General features: G+C 23.2%; 1 protein-coding gene across 5 annotated transcripts; it reads left to right on the top strand.

Annotated features, from left to right (window-relative positions):
* Positions 1 to 1,416: 1,416 nt before the first annotated feature.
* Positions 1,417 to 13,819, top strand: LOC113556169. Of its 5 annotated transcripts, XM_026960959.1 has the most exons (6): positions 1,426 to 1,874; positions 2,239 to 2,355; positions 5,904 to 6,014; positions 8,306 to 8,740; positions 12,951 to 12,974; positions 13,579 to 13,811. In XM_026960959.1, exons 3-6 carry the CDS (start codon positions 5,922 to 5,924, stop codon positions 13,708 to 13,710), a joined length of 684 nt encoding a protein of 227 aa, XP_026816760.1. In that variant the 5' UTR covers positions 1,426 to 1,874; positions 2,239 to 2,355; positions 5,904 to 5,921; the 3' UTR covers positions 13,711 to 13,811. The 5 variants fall into 5 exon arrangements, with proteins under 5 accessions (XP_026816762.1, XP_026816763.1, XP_026816764.1 ...); XM_026960961.1 differs by lacking the exon at positions 12,951 to 12,974 and having other exon boundaries at positions 1,417 to 1,874; positions 13,579 to 13,819; XM_026960962.1 differs by lacking the exon at positions 5,904 to 6,014 and having other exon boundaries at positions 1,424 to 1,874; positions 13,579 to 13,814.
* Positions 13,820 to 19,198: the final 5,379 nt, after the last annotated feature.

Here is a 19,198-nt window from a genome sequence, read left to right as displayed (position 1 = left end):
TATAAAATACCATCTTTTGAAAAGTTATTATTAAAATTATTACAAATAGAAACAAATGTTTTATTCCTTGTCGCTTAAAGGTTTTAAAAAATTATTTAAAAAAACATCATCATTATTTTTTGTCAATGATATCATAGTTGTTGAATTGATTATTTGTATAGATTCAATAAAAATATAAATATTCGGATGTTTAATTCTAACAATATTTTTTAATTTATTATTATGTGCTTCAGATATATTATTATTAGTGCGAGCATAACCTTTTTTTTGAAGCATTAAATACATTCCATAAACGAGGTGGGAAAATTGGTGGTTGGCGTTTTAAATACGTGGTTCCAAATGCCGTCGTTGTTGCTTTAAAAATACCATTAATATATGTTGCATCAAAATAAGTTAATATGTCGTTTACATCGTCATTGTAATTAAATGTTTCATATAATACAGATATTTCTAAAATAAATAATAATTCATATTTTATTACCTTTTTAATCATATTCACAGGTAAGAATGCCAAAGCGTTTATTAGCTTTACAGCTTGTCTAAATTGTTCATGTTCTTTATATTTTATTGCGAGTCCTAATTCTTGGACTTTTCTATACAATGATTGACTCAAGTGAAAATAGCATAATTGAATAGTTACTTTATTTTCAAATACGTTTTCAATTGCTTTTATCATTGCTTGTTCGAAATCAATCGTAACGAGTCATTACTAATGACTTTAACCGAAGAACAATATTTTTTTAAACCACTAGCATTTCTTTATATGTTTCTTTTGTTTTGTTTTTTTTTTTTTTTTTGAGTAATGCGTAAACTATCGGTTAATTATTTTTCCCTATTTGCGCGTGAATAATATAAACTTGATAAAAATCAGGAGGACAGGTTCCAAAAGTGTCATCCATAAATATATGTTTTGATGAGGATAACGATTTTAAACATAACTGAGAAACAAAAATTAAAATTCCATTACTATTATTTTTGTTGTCATTAAGTATAAATTACTGTCGATCTTTTCCACCAGTAGCGGCCCATTTAGAATCGTCTATAAAATCATTTATTGATTGTAATTTTGGGTAAATATTGCTACGAATCCATTTTAGGCTATCTTCTAAAGGTATTTTAGACATTTTTTGGCGGGGGGACCAAATTGTCCTAGACTCGGATGGCCTGGCATATAGCAAATGCTATACTGTATTCGTAGTGTTTTTCCAGGTACGGCGACGTGTCCTTTTAAAAATCAATATCGACGTAAAAGCATTAAAAACACGGTTATCTAGCGATGATAACCGCGGTTGAAAATTATTTCGTTGTGGGTGTTTTGACCGTTGGATATCTTGACTGAATACTTATCGCATTAACACCTATCGCCTATGATAATAATAATATTGAAAATATTACGTTTTTTTATGTGCGGCACGGACGACGGGCCATAAATTCAAAATAATGTATCATTAATATTATTTTATTTTATTTTTTTTACCATCTTAATTATTCTTAGTTCATGTGCACGGTCCATCACAATTCTGTGGTTATAATCGTCATTAGATCTTTTGTGTATTATGATCTAAGGTCATTCGTCTTATCGTTTCGATGACTTATCAAATTAGTCGTCAATCGTCCACTAGTCTTTCGTGAATATTTTAACTGCTAAAACTTTAACCAACTTTGTATTGCTATTCTCGCTTAACGTTTAAAATATAATATACGTATATTTAATTATTACTAATATACTGATTATCGTGACGGCATTTTAATTATTAACGGAATACAAACCCAACTTTTATCAAGATTCCATACGATTTAAAATCGTTGATTTTTTTTTGACTGATAAATAACATTGGGTTCGTTTTAACCGAACTCGACCACCGGAATTATAAGTATGTATGTTTTAGTAGTAATATTATATAAGGTACCCGTACTTGATTTTTTTACAGTTTTGCGGAGCGCGGGCTCAATAATGTTCTTGTACATTTTTATGTTATCATTAGAATAATATTGTGTTGTTGTGCCTTCGCGCGAGAATTAAAGTTTTCTATGCATTTTGAATGAGAAAAATTGTTACAATGTCAACTTCAACATATTCATTATGTAGTATGATTTGTCTCTATCGGACGATAGATTATTTAAAATTATTTTTAGATGTGTAGATTGGTCTTGTATTCAACACCAATCGATGGACTCAATGAGTGAAATACACAGACTATTTCTAAGTATGTGTGTAGTTAAACATTGTATTTACAGATGCTCATGGATCAACAACCAAATTCGTATTTTTATCAAGGCCTGTTAAGTTGTCCCGCCCACTTGTACGAGTAGATATCAAGAACAATCCTATGCCATTTTTTTATTAAAAAAATTGTAAGTGTAGTTTTTAATGATATGCAAGTACACTAATTAAGTATAAAATAAAATTATAGTTGGATAAGCCAGTTTAGTATATCTCATCAAAGTGAACTAGAACTAGAACTATAATTTTCAATTTATTTTCTGAATGAATTGAGTTTGAAAATTTGTTTTCAGGTATTGTGAGCTTTTTAGGTAATACAAAATATGTATAGAAAAATAAATTAATAAATAATATTGTTATAAGTAGTGATTATTCTGATAATTTTTTATTTCAATTATTTTCAAAAATAATATTATGTATTATTCATAAAATTTTGCTTTATTATTATTTTAACTGTATTTGACATCGTATTTTATAACACCATTGTTATTAATTTACCACATAAATTAAGCCCACTCCTTTTATAATTATGAAATAAATAAAATTATATGTTTAATATTTTATTTATGATATGAATTATTGTAAATAATCTCTTAATTTTAATTTCTAGTCTTACATGTAATTGGCGCTGCCTTAATTTGAATTTGCATGCAAAAATAATTAGTTTGTTTATATATTTTAAGAGAAATCAATTTGAAAGTTCTATACAATTCTAGTGTATTAACTTTTATGTAGATACTTTTATTTTATTCAAAATTTGTACCTGCAAGTTTCTCAAAATAAACCTATAAAATATTAGTAAATAATTAGTCCCATTACCATTGGTTTTAGAATGTACAGTAAAGCTGTGATATAGAAACATTTGACAATTATAATTTTGTGTTTGTTGTAAAGAGAGGCTGTTGTATTTACAATGTACATTTAATTATTTTTCCCTTTGTTTTGTATATTGTAAAATCAATGCTATTAAATATGTATGTACTATGTACAGGTCATTGAAAATTCTTTATTTTATCTCATTACCAATAGAATAGCCAATAGACTTCCATAAAATATATTAATTTTTTTATTGATGCAAATAAATTAATGTAGATAAAGGTAGACCTTATAAAAATATTTAATTTGATTAAACCTAATACATCAATTTTAAAGATAAACTTCATTTAAATTTTCAATTTTATTTTTAAAAATATTTTTCTCTAATTGAAGTAGTGTTAATTTTATTTCCTTTTACAGTATCTACATTAATATTATGAACTAGTTTTTTTATTGCTTATAAGTAGTGTGGTTTTTTATGCATTAAAAAGTATCAAAATATGTCATATAATATGCAGTTAAAATCGTTAAAATATGGAACAAATATATAAATATACAGAAAATATGCAATAAATATGTAAGGAAATTTTAATTATTTATATGACATATTTTTACAATATTAATAGAAATATTAATATTGGTACTTATATTTAAATATTGTAAAAAAAGTATTATAAATTAATATATTTTTTTTATATTTTATTTATTATTAAAATGAATAAACATGGATTTCTAATTTTTCTTCAGTAATACTGTGATGTTTTCTGTCAATATTTTTTTAAATACAAAGAATGATCATTCAACATCAATTAAAGTGGTTGGGGCATATTTGAAGCAATTATATGTATATATATATATATATATGTAGATAAATAATAATAATAGCTTTCATATTTTAAGTTTCTAGTTTCTTTATAGCTATCACTAAAAATTGGAAATGAGTGTATATAAAATGTATATTCATTGATAAAATTACCATCTACAAATATTATGACTAGAACTTTTAATTTTCCACTTAATAAAATTTTATTTTATACTTTTTTTTTAACATTTTACTTTAATTCAATGCTATATTTTTGAATTTCGTAAAAATATGCAATACCATTATGCAGCAATTTGCAAAAAATAATTTTGCCAGTAATTTCTATTACGATTTGTAAGATTACTGATAAAATATACAAAACTACGGAAAGGAAAAAAAGATATGTAATTGCATAGAAATTCACGATTTACTTATAAGTTATAATCACAATATTTTAGTATTGTTTTTTACATTACATGTGTTTAATTGATGTATTTTTTATTAATTATTAGTGTAGGGTCAACTTTATAGCTTCGAAAAATCTATTGTTATATTAAACAAGTGACTTTGGGAAAATTAATTTTATTATCAAAATTAAATTTAAATAAATCGGTTTCCAATACTGTACAGCAATCTGTATTTCTGATACTCAGCTCTTGAGACCTCTTATTGTATTAACCTATTATTTTACTTTTCTATATTAAATAATAATTTAAATTACTTATAAAATGGATGTATAATAATACTTTGAATTAGTGTACAATTCAAAACTATATTTATCTGTGTAAAAAATATATATAAAAATAAAATATCTAGGATTATAATTCATAACCACGGTTGGAATTTTATAGCATTTAAAATTGCATATGTATGCACTATAATATTACCTTAAATATTGCCAAGTATGTGCTAAAAATATACAAAAAAAAAACAGTAGAAATGTATTATTTAACTTTTTAGCAAGTTTAAAATTGGAACAAAATGATGCACGTTGCTCATGTTTTGTTTGTGTAATCAATCTATTTACTATATTATATCTACACTTTATAATTGCTTTTATAATCTGTTTAATAATTACCTAAAAATATGTTTATAAAAATGTTTTTTTTTTAAATTTGACCAATTTTTATTAAAAATAAGTAAAAATTAAAAAATATTTCTAGAATACCAAAAATAGCACTCAGTTTTAAAAATTGATTAGTATACAAAGTTAAATTTCCAATTTTAGTTCTTTGAATCATGAAATATGTTTTAAACTTACTTTTTATTTTTTATTATCTTATTAGGAATATACTTTTTTAAATATTTTATACAAATGCTATAAAATCCCAACTCTGAGCTTTACATTATTACTTGGAAATATTGGTTTTATTATTCTTATACTTAATATTTATTTTATTTAGTATATAGTGTGTGTTATTAATATATAGGAAAATTATATTCTACAACATTAAACTATATATTTTATTTTAGGTATATACTCTATATATAAGAAATTATTTAATAAGTCGAGTTGAATAAATTGATGACTTATCTATGTTATAATCAACACTTACCACCAGTAAAAATTTTGGTTTGGATAGGCTGACATTTGAAGTATTAAATAGACATATGATTTAAAAAAGTTGTTTGGTATATCAAATGCCTGTTTCATCTATAATTTACCCAATTATAATACTTGGTTTTTAAATTAAATTAAATCTTTAAATATATTTTTTTAAATATTATAATCGATTAAAAAAATAATTTTTATTCTATTAATTAAATTTTTCTACTTATAAATTATACCTAATTACTTATGGATTATAATTTAATAATAAACTTAAAAATGTATTTATTTAAAATATTGTAATTACCTACATTTTTCTAAATTAAACATTTGAGGATGATTTCTATAAAAATATCTTTATCTAAAAAATAATTCCAAAAAAATATAATTTCTAATTTTGTTTTTTTTCACTGGTGGTGTGTTATAATTTATATTAAATAAGAGAAATACAATAGTTTTATATTAATAATTAAATTACAATTAATTTTATTATTTTTTGTTATCGTTGATAGGCAACATAGTTTGGTTATATGGAAATGCTATCAAATGGATATAGATGTATCAAAAAATGTTCCAATGCATTAAAGCAATCCTTATTTGATTGGATCCTTCATAAATTTAACGTAAATAGTAAAATATAATTGCTCTAGTATCCTAACTTGAAACTGAGTACTATAATACTAACATTACATTAAGTTTAAACGAATATTGATATTTTATGAAATAGGCCTTTAGTCTAACACGTTTTTATTTTGGGATCTTCTTAGTTAATTTTAACTAAAATATATCAAATTTAAATTATTTTATCAAAATAAGAATCCAAAACAATGAAGTTAAAATAAATTCTGTGAATACTTTATAAATCAATAAATTAATAGCCTATAAATATTAATAAATGTTTTTATTTTAAAATTATGAAACTTTTTAATTTTCTAAACCAACAATTGGATTTTTATTTTGAGATTAAACTAAATTTCTTTATTCTTGCTTACCTTTTATATTTTAGATGTATGGTAACATAGTTATTCAGTAATTAATATGGTCATATGTATAATAATATTTTTGACGAAATTTCATCAAAAATATTATTTTACTTATTCAAAAACAAAATAAATATTTAAAAATGACAAATAATGCACTATGAAAATATTTATTTCTTGATGATGTGATAAATTGATTGATTTATAAACTTAAACAAACACACTAAATGTTTACTTCAATTATAGTATATTTTATAATACACCGTGATTTTAATTATTGAGCTAAAATAAAGTATACTTATTAGATTTATTTTCAGTAAATACTAAGTATATTTATGAATTCAATTAATAAATATTTTCATGGTTAGGTTTGATTTTGAATGAATTGACTTAAATTCTGCTAAAATTAAAATATTATAAAGTTCTTTAAATTACATAAATCAAGATTTGTTGCATCACTATTCATCTTGTTAAATTTATATAAATTTTAAATTTAAATATAAATACTGTGGTACTTCTAAATAAGCAATACATTGACATTTTTTATTTCAATTGTATTTATCTTTATTACTAATTAGTTATTTTATGATATCTAATTTTAACATAAATAAAATACAAAATGCAAGTTATATTTATTTAAGAATACTATAATTACCTATTTTATTTAATACATTTACTCTGTGAACTTAAAATAGGTATACAGTAAAATAAAACATTATAGTATTAGTATGCAGTCAAATTTGGTTAATTTGTAGTTAAAGGGACCAGCAAATAAATACATGTTATCCAAAAAATACAAAAACTTAAGTATAAAATTATATTTAAAATAAAAGGACATATGTATTTTTAATATTATTCATTATTTTTAAATCCTTATTTATGCATATTAATGCATGCATCTACATACATATTTATTTTACTATGATTAGTTTATTATTTAAAAGAAATATTCATATTTGTTTAGAAAATTTTGCTATTGATTGCATTATGAATAGTGAATCGTTTGTTGTTATTAAGTACTAAGAAAAATCATCAATAACCTCTTGCTGTTTATCAAAAATTAACTCAATTCTATGCTTATTCAGTCGTTAATGAGAGGCAGATTAATCAGTAACAATAACATAAATTACTTTATTTTGTATAGAAATTATACAATGTAATTACATACAAGAATAACCTTCATATCACCGATTTTGATAACATTTGTATTTTATATTTGAGTTAAAAACTTTTTTTTATGTTATTTAAATAAGAAAGTCTAGATACTGAAGGCAAAGTTTGAGGTATTTACAACTCTGAGTTAATTAAGTTTGACTGTATATTATTATTACAACTCATATTTAAATAATTAAATTAAATTAATGTATTTAATAATAAAAGTGTCATTGAAGTATAGCTACTTTTTACAAGTTATATTTATTATTATATTTTTACTTATCATAACCATATATTATTATATTCCAAAACTAATTTAAAAAAACAAATTGATAAAATATAACAAGATTAGGTTGTACAGATATACTCACATTTGATTACAGATTAACATGAATTATATGTAATGGTAATATTATGTTATTCCTTAAAATTCTAGATAATACTTATAAATTTAATTCTTTTGATAAAATTGAACATCTTATAATCAACATGCATTTTTCTTTTATTTATTAGAAATGTTTACGAAATTATTAAATAAAAATATTTGAATTAAATATTCATTATTTAATTTTTATTTTATACTATAATTAATCTTAATCTTATAAACAATTTCTTAAAACTTCACAAAACTAAATTATTAAAGTCTTTAATTATCTTTAAATAATTTATATATTAATAGTGCACTTAATGGCTGAAGGATGTTTTCAATGTGCTTTTTGAAAATGAACGTTTTTAAATCAATATCATGAATAACTGATAAACTATTAATTTTTTTTTAGAATTTATTGACCAGAACCATGAGTGACATCCCAACAGCATCTACATCGACAGCATCAACATCATCAGCTTCTACTTCACAAATCATGCCCTATACTTTCGACAATTCATGTTCAATGCGAGATTTAGATTATACAACTACTGAAGAATCAGAAATTTCGTCCGATGAAGAATCTGAAATAATTGATGATGAATCAAGCTATTCAAATGATGTTATTTGCAAGTTGGAACCAATAATTGACGATAACATGGACGATACATCATGGTCATCTACAGCATCATCCAATACATCATATGGTGATAAATCGAGTTCTGAAAATTCTGAAACGGAATCAATTTTAAAGGAGTTGATTAGAGAGAGCTGGTCTCTTGATAAATCAACTACTAATCAAGAAAATACAGAGAGTTTAATATCACCAATACTCATACTAGTCCAGGTATTAGTTGAATTTAATAAAAAATATTAGAATATGGCTTTATATTGTTTGATCAGGAGCAATTATAAATTGTATTTTCTCATAATAAAAACTAAATAAAATATAATATGTTCATGTGACATGAATCATGTCACACTTGAGAATATGGATGGTGTAGATCCCCCCCCCCATGCACCATAACCTTTTTTTAATAATTCCAAATAACTGGTGCTCATAATATTGGAGTATCTTTAAATTTTTAGCGTATTTACTATCAGTTTGAAATTATAAACAAGAGATAATTAATACTTTTTCCATGTATTTTTTTTTTTTTGAATATCTACAATTTCAAAACTTGTTACTTATCGAACAATAAATTTGAACTTTTATTATCAAACTAAAAATATGGCAAACATACAAGCATACTAGCAATATTAAAAGAACCATAAAGTTCAATAAGCAGTCATAAATGTTTGTATTTTGCATTTTATATTTGCTAATTATTCATAAAATTATATTTTCATTTAGTGAAGAATAAATTTAATGACGTGACATATTATTTTCTCTAATATAACGTCAATTTTTAGAACTGTCTTAATGAGTTAAGATTGTTAACTATTCATAATACTGTGGATATTAATTTCAAAGAAGTTCTTGATAATGTGTCTCAAAAACCAAGAAAACCTGATATACTTACATTTATTAATATCAATTAATTTAATTTATTTTTTAAATATGAGATACCTCTATAGGAAAAATAATATTTATTAAGATTTTATGTGCATTGTCTATTGTTATTGTGGTGGTGTTGGTGGTGAAAGAAGAGGAACTATAACTTAGTTGCTAACATTGTAATCAGTTTATCTATTCCATCCATAAAATATGTTGAGAATGTCATCATGTATATTTTATGGGTAATGGTTAATGCTTGGCTTAACTTTAATCGGTTTTAATTAATGCCTTATCACTTAAGAGAGTTAGGGTGCGCTCAATATGACTTCTCTAAGAAGAAAATTTTAACATGTGTTGACTTCACTTTGTATAGAGTTGGCTTGGATATGGTATACAAAGCATTAGGAAGCAAGGGGAATACAAAGTTGTATTTATTGCACAGTGCCAATATTTAAACAGACGACTGCATGCATAATATCCATTGTACTCGTACTACACTGCCCCCCTACCATACAGTTAAAGTTAAACCACAGCTGTTTGCTAATGACAATATTTTGGACATTATCCAACTATATTTATTTATTATTATATAATCGGCACAAGGCCTAAGGTGCAATTACATTTACATAGAATTATAGAATACAATATAAAAAAACAGAAAGAAATTAAATTAACAGCTCATATATTTAAAGAATAAAACATTTTGAAGACATAATGTAATTAATAATTAACAAAACAAGTATTATAGATTAAAAAAGGTAGTGTGCTCATTGGCCAAATGCATCATTCAATTTGTATGTATCTATAACATGTGATTAAATAATAATATTTATACTAAAATAATAAAATAATTTAACTAAATTAAATGGTTTGTGAGTGCATATTGACATAAAAGAAAAATGTATTTACTATGATACATGGAATTAATTTTGCACCTAAAAGCTTACAATATTTTTCTCATACACTTACAATTTTACAAATATTTTTATAAAGATATTTTTTGAATTCTTAAGTCTTAAGAGGACTTTGCACCCGCATGTGTTGTCTCTGTCTTAGACATGTACGACATACTAAATTTTCGTTCACCAGTTTCAATAGTATGCTTTTAGTTTTGATATCTTAGTGAATTGAACTATTATTAAACTTTTAGGTAAGAACATTATCTGAGTTCTCTCGTTGGATTTTTACAATATTTTAATTTTTAAGTGAGCTATGAGTATGAAAAATATAAATATTTTAAAATGCTCATAATTCACTAAAAAATTAAAATATTGTAAAAATCCAACGAGAGAACTCAGATAATGTTCTTACCTAAAAGTTTAATAACAGTTCAATTCACTAAGATATCAAAACTAAAAGTATACTATTGAAACTGGTGAACAAAAATTTACTACTAACCTGATGTACGTATGTAAGACAGAGACAGCACATATGGGTGTAACGTCCCCTTAATCCCATTGATATTGACTAGAAATTTGAAAGTTCCCTTAATGATAAGAATTGTCAGTTTATGGTTTTTGATTTCATGTGTTTGTGTATACAATTAATTATAATAATAATAATAATAATAATAATAATAATAATAATATATAATAATATATTTATAATATTTTATATTTTAATAACATATTTCTTGGATCATTTTTGCCTGGCTTTTTTTAAATTAATTAATCATTTTAATTCACAAAAATATGGTAAATTTTATCATTATTATAAATTATTATTAAAATAACATATCAAAAATGTACAATATTTAAAATGTTATAATAAGTATACATGATGATGACTTAGTACTGTATAACTAAAAAAAAAAAATTAAATAATACCCAAAATTAAAAAGGAATTGAGAATTGTATAGTAGTTTTCGTGTGAACCTTGTCATTGAGGAATAAGTCACTATAATCTGTGTGTTGAATTTTAATTAAATGATAAATCATTATACATGAAAAATAATTTAGAATTTAAATGATCTGTCAGTTTATAATACTCTATATTACTTAGTATATTTTATACATTTGTATTGTTTTTAATTTAATTTATTTTACTTTTAGTAATATAATAGGTTAAATTTATTTTTGGCTAAAACATTCCATTTAAAAATGTCATTGTTTAAAATATAATAATATACATTATAAGTTTCAAATTACAACAAAATAATTAAAATTATTGTTCTTAGTTTTGATATTTAATTTTGTCCAACTGAGCTTAAGAATTCTAAAAAAAATTAACATTTACATATTTTCATAAATTTGATTAGTTAACTTCAAATGTTTGTAAACATAAATTATGTATTATTGAATATACTTACATTACATTTTTAAACCTTTTAACAAAGCAAAATAATTTGTTTGACTTTTATTTTATAGAAAAAAAAATAAAAAAATATTTATAAAATTATATCATGGTAAAGTGATAATAAAAATATTTGGTACAATTTTTTAGTATCTACGTTCTATTCATTTTTTAACTACAAAAAATATAAAAAAAGTTAATTGAGGAGAAATAGTTATTTTACGGGTGAATATCCAATATATATAAAAATCAAATGTAACTTTTCAGTATTTTCTTTTATCGTTTGAAAAATTTATGCAAAATCTTGTATTAAGTTTTCAAGTATTTTATCAACATTAAAAAAAAATTACTATAAATAGCTCAAAATAAGTCAAAATGTTATTTTGTATAGAAAATGCTATTATAATTATATTGTTAATGTTCAAAGTATTGTTATTAGCCAACATTTATGGGGAAACTTAATTTATGTACATGTATTAGATAGTACATTAGCCAATTGCCCTGTTTTAACTTTTTATTATGTTTATCAAATGGAAAAATAAAATATTTGAGAATATTCACCCATTATACAGATTTCAATGTTATTATTTGTTGAATAATATGTATTTTATTAAAATTAAAAGAACAAAATGTGGGTGATGATTTAATATTTAAGAAGATTATGACAAAATATTTTGTCTGTATTTATCTACACATACTTGATATTTTGTAACCAAACCATTAAAACTGGGTATTTTTGGCTAATTTGTCAGGAAGTATTTATCTATATGTTCTATACTAGCTGCTTAAAATATTTAAAAATTAAAAGTATTAAAAGCAGTTTTTAAAGAACACTAAATTATGTTGTTAAAATGTGTAATAGAAAATTGCTTAAGTTTATAAATTGTCAATATACAAAGTGAAAAATTACAGTTGGTTTTCTATAGCTTTTATTTATTGGATAGAGATAACAGATTATACTAATTTTATTAAAAGTTTTGGTAGCTTTAAAAAACTTAAGCGCTGCTCAAACAAAATAGTAAAGAATGTTTTTTTAATTATGTTTTAAATAGTTATAGTATGACTTATGAAAAAATGTTTACACTAAATTTTTATTTCATTGTATATTACTTTATTAATAATTATGTTCATTAAGCATTTTTCATAAGCCAAACTATTGACAAATAAACTTTATATTTGTATATTTATTATTGATACAATGCATGTATTATAAAATATGAAGTATAGTCATTAACTTATATTTTTTTTTTTTTTTTGTTCATAAAAGCAACCATGTGAAACTGAAGGCCAGGTAAATATATTTATGTATAATGTGTTATTAAATTATTAAATTATTAAATCCTAAAAGTTGTATTTAGTTAACTATTTGATAATCAATAATAAGTTAAATATACAATAAATAATAATTCTATGTTTCATTTTATATTTTATGATATAATTTTTTCAACTATTAATTAAAATTAAAAATGTGTTTTGGGAAAAGGAGGCTATAAAGAATAACTGGGCTGATTTCATATTTTAATCTTTAATGTTGCTTGTTTCTGTTATTGTATATGTATTGTAACCATTAAATTAATGTTTGTATAATCAAATTGTTATTAGATAAAATGTGAAAAGATACAACAATGTCTTGTCATTATAGTATTTATTTTGATTTATTTTTGTTTTAGTGGGTCTATAATCTGTTGTAGTTATATCAGGCATATTCAAATAATATTTTAGCACAAAAATTAACTTTATTTCATTTTAATTTATTTCTTTATTTCAAATCAAAATTATCAAATTTAAAAAGAAATACTTCATACTACTTGACCAATGTACACTTTAAGTAATATTATACTTTAACTTGGTATCTAAACTCATAATTTATAAATAATTTGATTGTATGTTTTTAGATGAATGAAATTGGAATCGACCTTATTAACGTCGAAGAACATGCAAAACGACTTAAAGAACTAGAAAAAGAAATTGATTTTATAGAATCGACAGAATGGATGTATCGTCCAATAGATTCATCTATTAGATAATAATAATTCATTTAATAATCAAATTTGTTATACATATGCACATTCTTCTACTAAAAGACAAAATTGTATACAAATTTTAAATCTAAAAAAATATAAACATAAATGTAATGAATTTTTAGATAATATTGTGAATACTTTAAATTAATTATTGATTTAATAGAATATGTTTATGTTTTAATGTTAAGATTAATACAATTTTTTATACATTTTTATGAATATTTTTGTAAATTATACTAATATTTACATATTTTGTTGATTTCTTACAGATCTTATTTTTTCATAACTATTATAATCAATACAATATTATTGCTAACAAAATATTTTTAAATAAAAATTTATCTTAGTTTTTATCTAGTTAAAATATTAAATTACAAAAATAATAATATATAAAATAAATATAAATAATTCTTTTGTATAAATGTATTTAATTCCTATTAAAATGGAATAAATTGAATTTTGATACTTTATATTTTTTAATATTATGTGTTAAATTATGAATTGATAGATGTATCGATAGAAGTACTATACAGTCAACTATATGATTATTTAATCTATGATATTAGATTTAATTAATTGCATACATTAAAAAAATGATTTCTTAATTAAGGGTTTGATTTGAATACTATTTAATTATTGGTTGTAACATAAAATAATCATTAAATTTTTTTTTATTAATTACCTATGTTAAATGAACAATGTAGCTATATTATAGACATAACTATTAGAAGATAGTTAAAGATACTATGCAACCAATAGATAAAAGTAACATGATACATTTTTTTTTTTAGTGAAAGATTGGTGTGTAGATGTTGAACGGTTTGTAATCAATTAATAATTAGAACCTGTTTATTAGACATTTAGAGGTTTAGCCGCGACAAAAGTTTGTGCTGCTCAATTGAAGGTGTTGGCTAGGCTGGTCATGAGAACCTAGATGTATTCCACAGTGGATACAAGATTATCTTCTACTGCAAACTGCTCGTCATCAACTCCGGTGGTTGTTGATCTAGGTATGGTCATCGATTATAATGAATTGTTGACGGAAACTACATAGATACCTAATTCGACATGTTGACCTGGTCATTGTGCTAGTTATTCTTGTCATTGCTACATAATAAATAATAATATATGTATCGACATAAATAGAAAAAAATTCATAGAATTTATAACTGGGTACCTCATAAACAGTTGAAATAATTTGAGTTTTATCGTATAAATAGAAAATGATAATATGACATTTGATGAATATCCAAGTATCTACAGTTATTTGTTTTTGAATTATAACAAAAATCATAACCGATTTTGTTGAATAGATACTGGCTTAGAGTATAAATTTCCATTTTTCCTTGAAAAAAAAAAGGTTTGGGTGCCACTGTGGCAATAATATACCTTAATATACAAAATATTATATTTTTGACTAATAATATTAATTAAATTTATAACACAACATTATAATAATAATATGATCAGTTGCTCGTCGTGCGCCGTATTAAATTTAAAAAAATTAAAATTTTTTTAATAGAAAAATGTCATTAAAGTTAAATTGGTTGACGTAAAATATATTTCAAAAATAAATATATAAATGTATAAAATGGATAGTACAAATTTGTACAAATGAAAGTACTCGAAATCATCGTTTAATTATTATAATATAATATTATATATATATATATATATATATGTTGATTGTTGATAATGTATCAATAATAAGAATTTTCGAAAAAAAAATAGGTCCGAAATCTTAATAATGCTGGCCGAATAAAATCGTGAAGGTACGTAACTATAGATAAGTACTTATCAATAAACAACGCTACCCCGTACTCATCACCTGGAATATTTTCGAATTTCTCGACGAACGGTTCCTAGCGGTATTCGCATTAAGTAGTTTATTTGCAATTTATAGTTCAAGGCGTCAACATTTTAATGTGCACACGAAGTCATATATCAAAAATAACTAATTAATAACTGTATATTCAACGAGATTGTCGAAAACACTATTAAGATCATTTAAAATACACGATGGCACGGTTAAAAGAACTATTATGTCGAAGACGTGGTCAAAAACTTAGTGACTGTAATGGAATATCTACTATATTTGTCTTTGATAGGTGATCAGTTGTATCCGATAGCGTACTTGATGGGTCCAAAAACCCTATAATCCCCTCGGATAACCAATTTCGACATACGGTGCAGCCAGTGCCGGCGCTGGGTACAGCTAGTGCCGCTGCTTCTGTGCGCAGTGTAGTGTTGATATGATCACTGTTTTAAATTTGGAATATAATATGTATTTATTACATATGATTAAAATGTACCTATATGATCGCCTAGTCTTGTTTTTGTCTGACACATTTTCCGAGTTGTCGACGTTTTCATTTGGTTTATTTCCCTTGAAAAAATCAAGTAACCTACCTACCTCCTATTCCATTATAATGTATTTTACTATAGGCAATTTTATTATTTTATTATATATATTTTTGTAAATACAATATACATATAATATATTATGTACTAGCTGTGCACTTCGTTGTTCATAAAAAGATGCTTGCTCTTCTATGATTCAAATTTTATTCAATTCGATGTTCAAAAATACACCTAAGGAAACAAATATTTTGATTACAGACACACACAAATAAATAATTTGACTACTAATACTCGAAAAGTCAAAAATTTTTTGATTAGTAATGTGCACAAAAATAAAAATACTTTGAGAAATATAAAAAAAATAAAAATACATATATTTTGACTAAAAATAATCGCAAAGGAAAAAATCTTTGGTAAGTGATATAAAAAACGAAAAAAATATGTCAACTGTTAACAGTAACACATCGAAAAGATCTTTAGCTACAAATAAAAAAAAAAAAAAATTATGACTACTCATAAACCTTCTAAAATATAAGTTGGTGTAACGTGGTCGGGGAATGACTAGTTAAATATAAGATATTTAGGGAGAGTCGTAGGATTCTATAGATATAATTACCGTAGCCAGGAGTAGATATAGGAATCTTAAATGTAATGAAAATAACTAGGATTTCGTTTCAGTTATTATTAACCTTTATTATATACTGAAGACTTATAAATAACGATACTCACAACAGTTATCTTCTATACTATATGACCTTATCGTAGTCGTACGGAGTCCTTCAATACTTTATGTCTAAGGTGCACAGTGAATTGACTACTTATACATCCAGTGGCTTGGCCATCATAGACCTTATAATTATGTGTGTCAGCAGTAAAGTTCGTATACATACATATAAGTTTCATGTAATATACTTATTTATAATTGTTACATTGGTTTAGTAAAAAAAAAAAAATAGAAAGATCAAGCAGGTGAAAAATTCAGAACTACAATATCAATTTTATAAAAAAATATGGTAAATGGTTCTCATCATAAAAAATTACAACAATAAGAATATAAGATCAGAGCAGAATCACATATAACAAATAAAATAATATGTAATAATAAAGAAAAAATATACCGGCGGAAGAACTATAATAATAATGCTGTTTAAGATATAATTATTTGTTTATTAAACATTAAAATAAAGAATATTCAAATTTACCTTTACATTCTTATCTTGAATATTTATAAGTCTTGTATTTTTATCACTTTTTGTACTATTTACTAATGTCTTTATTTGATGTGACAGTCATACTTTGTTTTCCAATGATCGATACATGTATTAAAATGTTCTATTTTTTTTTAGTTTTAATATTTCCTTGAATTATCCGAAATAATAATTTGTTAAATAAAATACTTTCAAATACCTACAAAATCAATTAATAGTATTAATAAAATATTTTTTAAATGTAAAAACTATATTACCTTAAATTAATTACTTAAAATTATCACTCATTTTATTTAAAATTGTAGGCCAATTTTTTTTTAAGATCTGTAAGTATTATAGATTCATAATTCTTTAAATCAATTTCATTAAATTTATTATTAACCTCTTCATTATCATCAACTTTAAAAAATTAAAATTAGAATCATCATCTTTGTTGTCACTAATAATAATTATTTCATCCTCATAATCAATACTCTTGTTCATACATCTTTCAATTGTATGTGCCACTGTATATACTATATATGATATTCATGTATTATATAGATTTTATATCATAATATAATATTCAGTATACATATTTCGGTAGTTCGGTTATGTAACACCAGATTATATCGACAATCGTGTCTACAGCGTAATCATCCGATCTACTTACATGTTAGGTAAGTAATTTAAAATACCTATGTCTCATATAAGTTATTCTACGAAATTGAAAAATATGTGAGCAGTACCTACTTACTATTAAATCTGAACGGTTATCTGTTTTTTCAATAGTTTAAACATAAATTAATCGCTTTATATAACTTAAGTGTTATGTGTCTATAATCAGTATAGTCTATGTTAATCTATAAAATGTAATATCAGATTTAAACTATAATTATTAATTTGTTTTTTTTTTTTTTTTAAATAAAATAAAGTATTATTAAAATAAATAATTCCTATTCTTTTCTAATCTATAAATAGATCTATGCTATTTTCATTTATGTTGAGTTTAACTTTTAAGTCAGGAAAACATAAAATAACAATAAAAATAAGTTCTTGTCATCCGGAACATTGCGTTGCCCTCAAAGTCATTGCTCCTCAATCCTTATCATCATTGACCGTCATAATAAATAAATAATAATACTTTTATGGTGTCCACCAGGCACTCCATATCCAGTGCCGTAACTAGAGTGTCAAAGACCCAAGAGCAAATACAAATGTATATGGGGCCCCTCTTTTTTGAGATACATAAAAAAGTCGGACTGACTTCACACTATGGGAATTTTTGACTCCTTAGATATAGATTAGGATAGCATTTGTGGATGTAAAGTAATCGTTGCGATTACTTTTAATCCTTTAAGTCTATTTTTTATAATAATCAATAAATCTATTTATGTCACTCTAGAATTAGTATTTTTCCTAATATTTAGATAAACAATCCCAAGTAAAACGAACCAGACTTTTACATTTTATTTTATGAATTTAAATACAAGATAATAATTAGGGCTAGGGACTTTATGCCCTAAAAAACCTTAAAATATACATGCATTTATGCCCTAAAGAATCTCTAAATAAGCTATTAAAATATGCATTTAAAAAAACTTTATTTGTAATAAATAATAATAATATTTGTATATATGATCCAAAATAGATAAATTTGATTTATTATCTGAGATAATTATTTTCCTTTTTTCAGATTTGTTTTCATTTTAGATCGAGTTTTAGTCTAAAATAAAAATTTTTTAATTTTTTTAAAAAACAACTTAAATTGAATACATTTGTTTATTTTTAATATAGTATTAATTACCTTGAAAATTGAGCTATTAGATATTTTCTTAAGTTGGGAATTAAAAACTTACTCATTCATATAAATAATATTGTGAAGTATGCACTTATAAATGAAAAATGGTCGAATACGTAAAATATGTAACTATAAATTTAAA

This window comes from Rhopalosiphum maidis, chromosome 3, assembly GCF_003676215.2.
Source record: "Rhopalosiphum maidis isolate BTI-1 chromosome 3, ASM367621v3, whole genome shotgun sequence".
NCBI classification, from domain to species: Eukaryota; Metazoa; Arthropoda; class Insecta; order Hemiptera; family Aphididae; genus Rhopalosiphum; species Rhopalosiphum maidis.
Note: the sequence above shows the minus strand (reverse complement) of the source record. Positions and strands in the feature narration are given on the sequence as shown.

Bases quoted from the DNA above. Each gene is read 5' to 3' on its own strand.
- LOC113556169 (XM_026960960.1), top strand. From the start codon at position 5,922: ATGGAAATGCTATCAAATGGATATAGATGTATCAAAAAATGTTCCAAT. The intron at 6,015-8,305 runs GTAAATAGTAAA...ATTTTTTTTTAG, and splicing joins GGATCCTTCATAAATTTAAC to AATTTATTGACCAGAACCAT. The intron at 8,741-12,950 runs GTATTAGTTGAA...TGTTCATAAAAG, and splicing joins CAATACTCATACTAGTCCAG to CAACCATGTGAAACTGAAGG.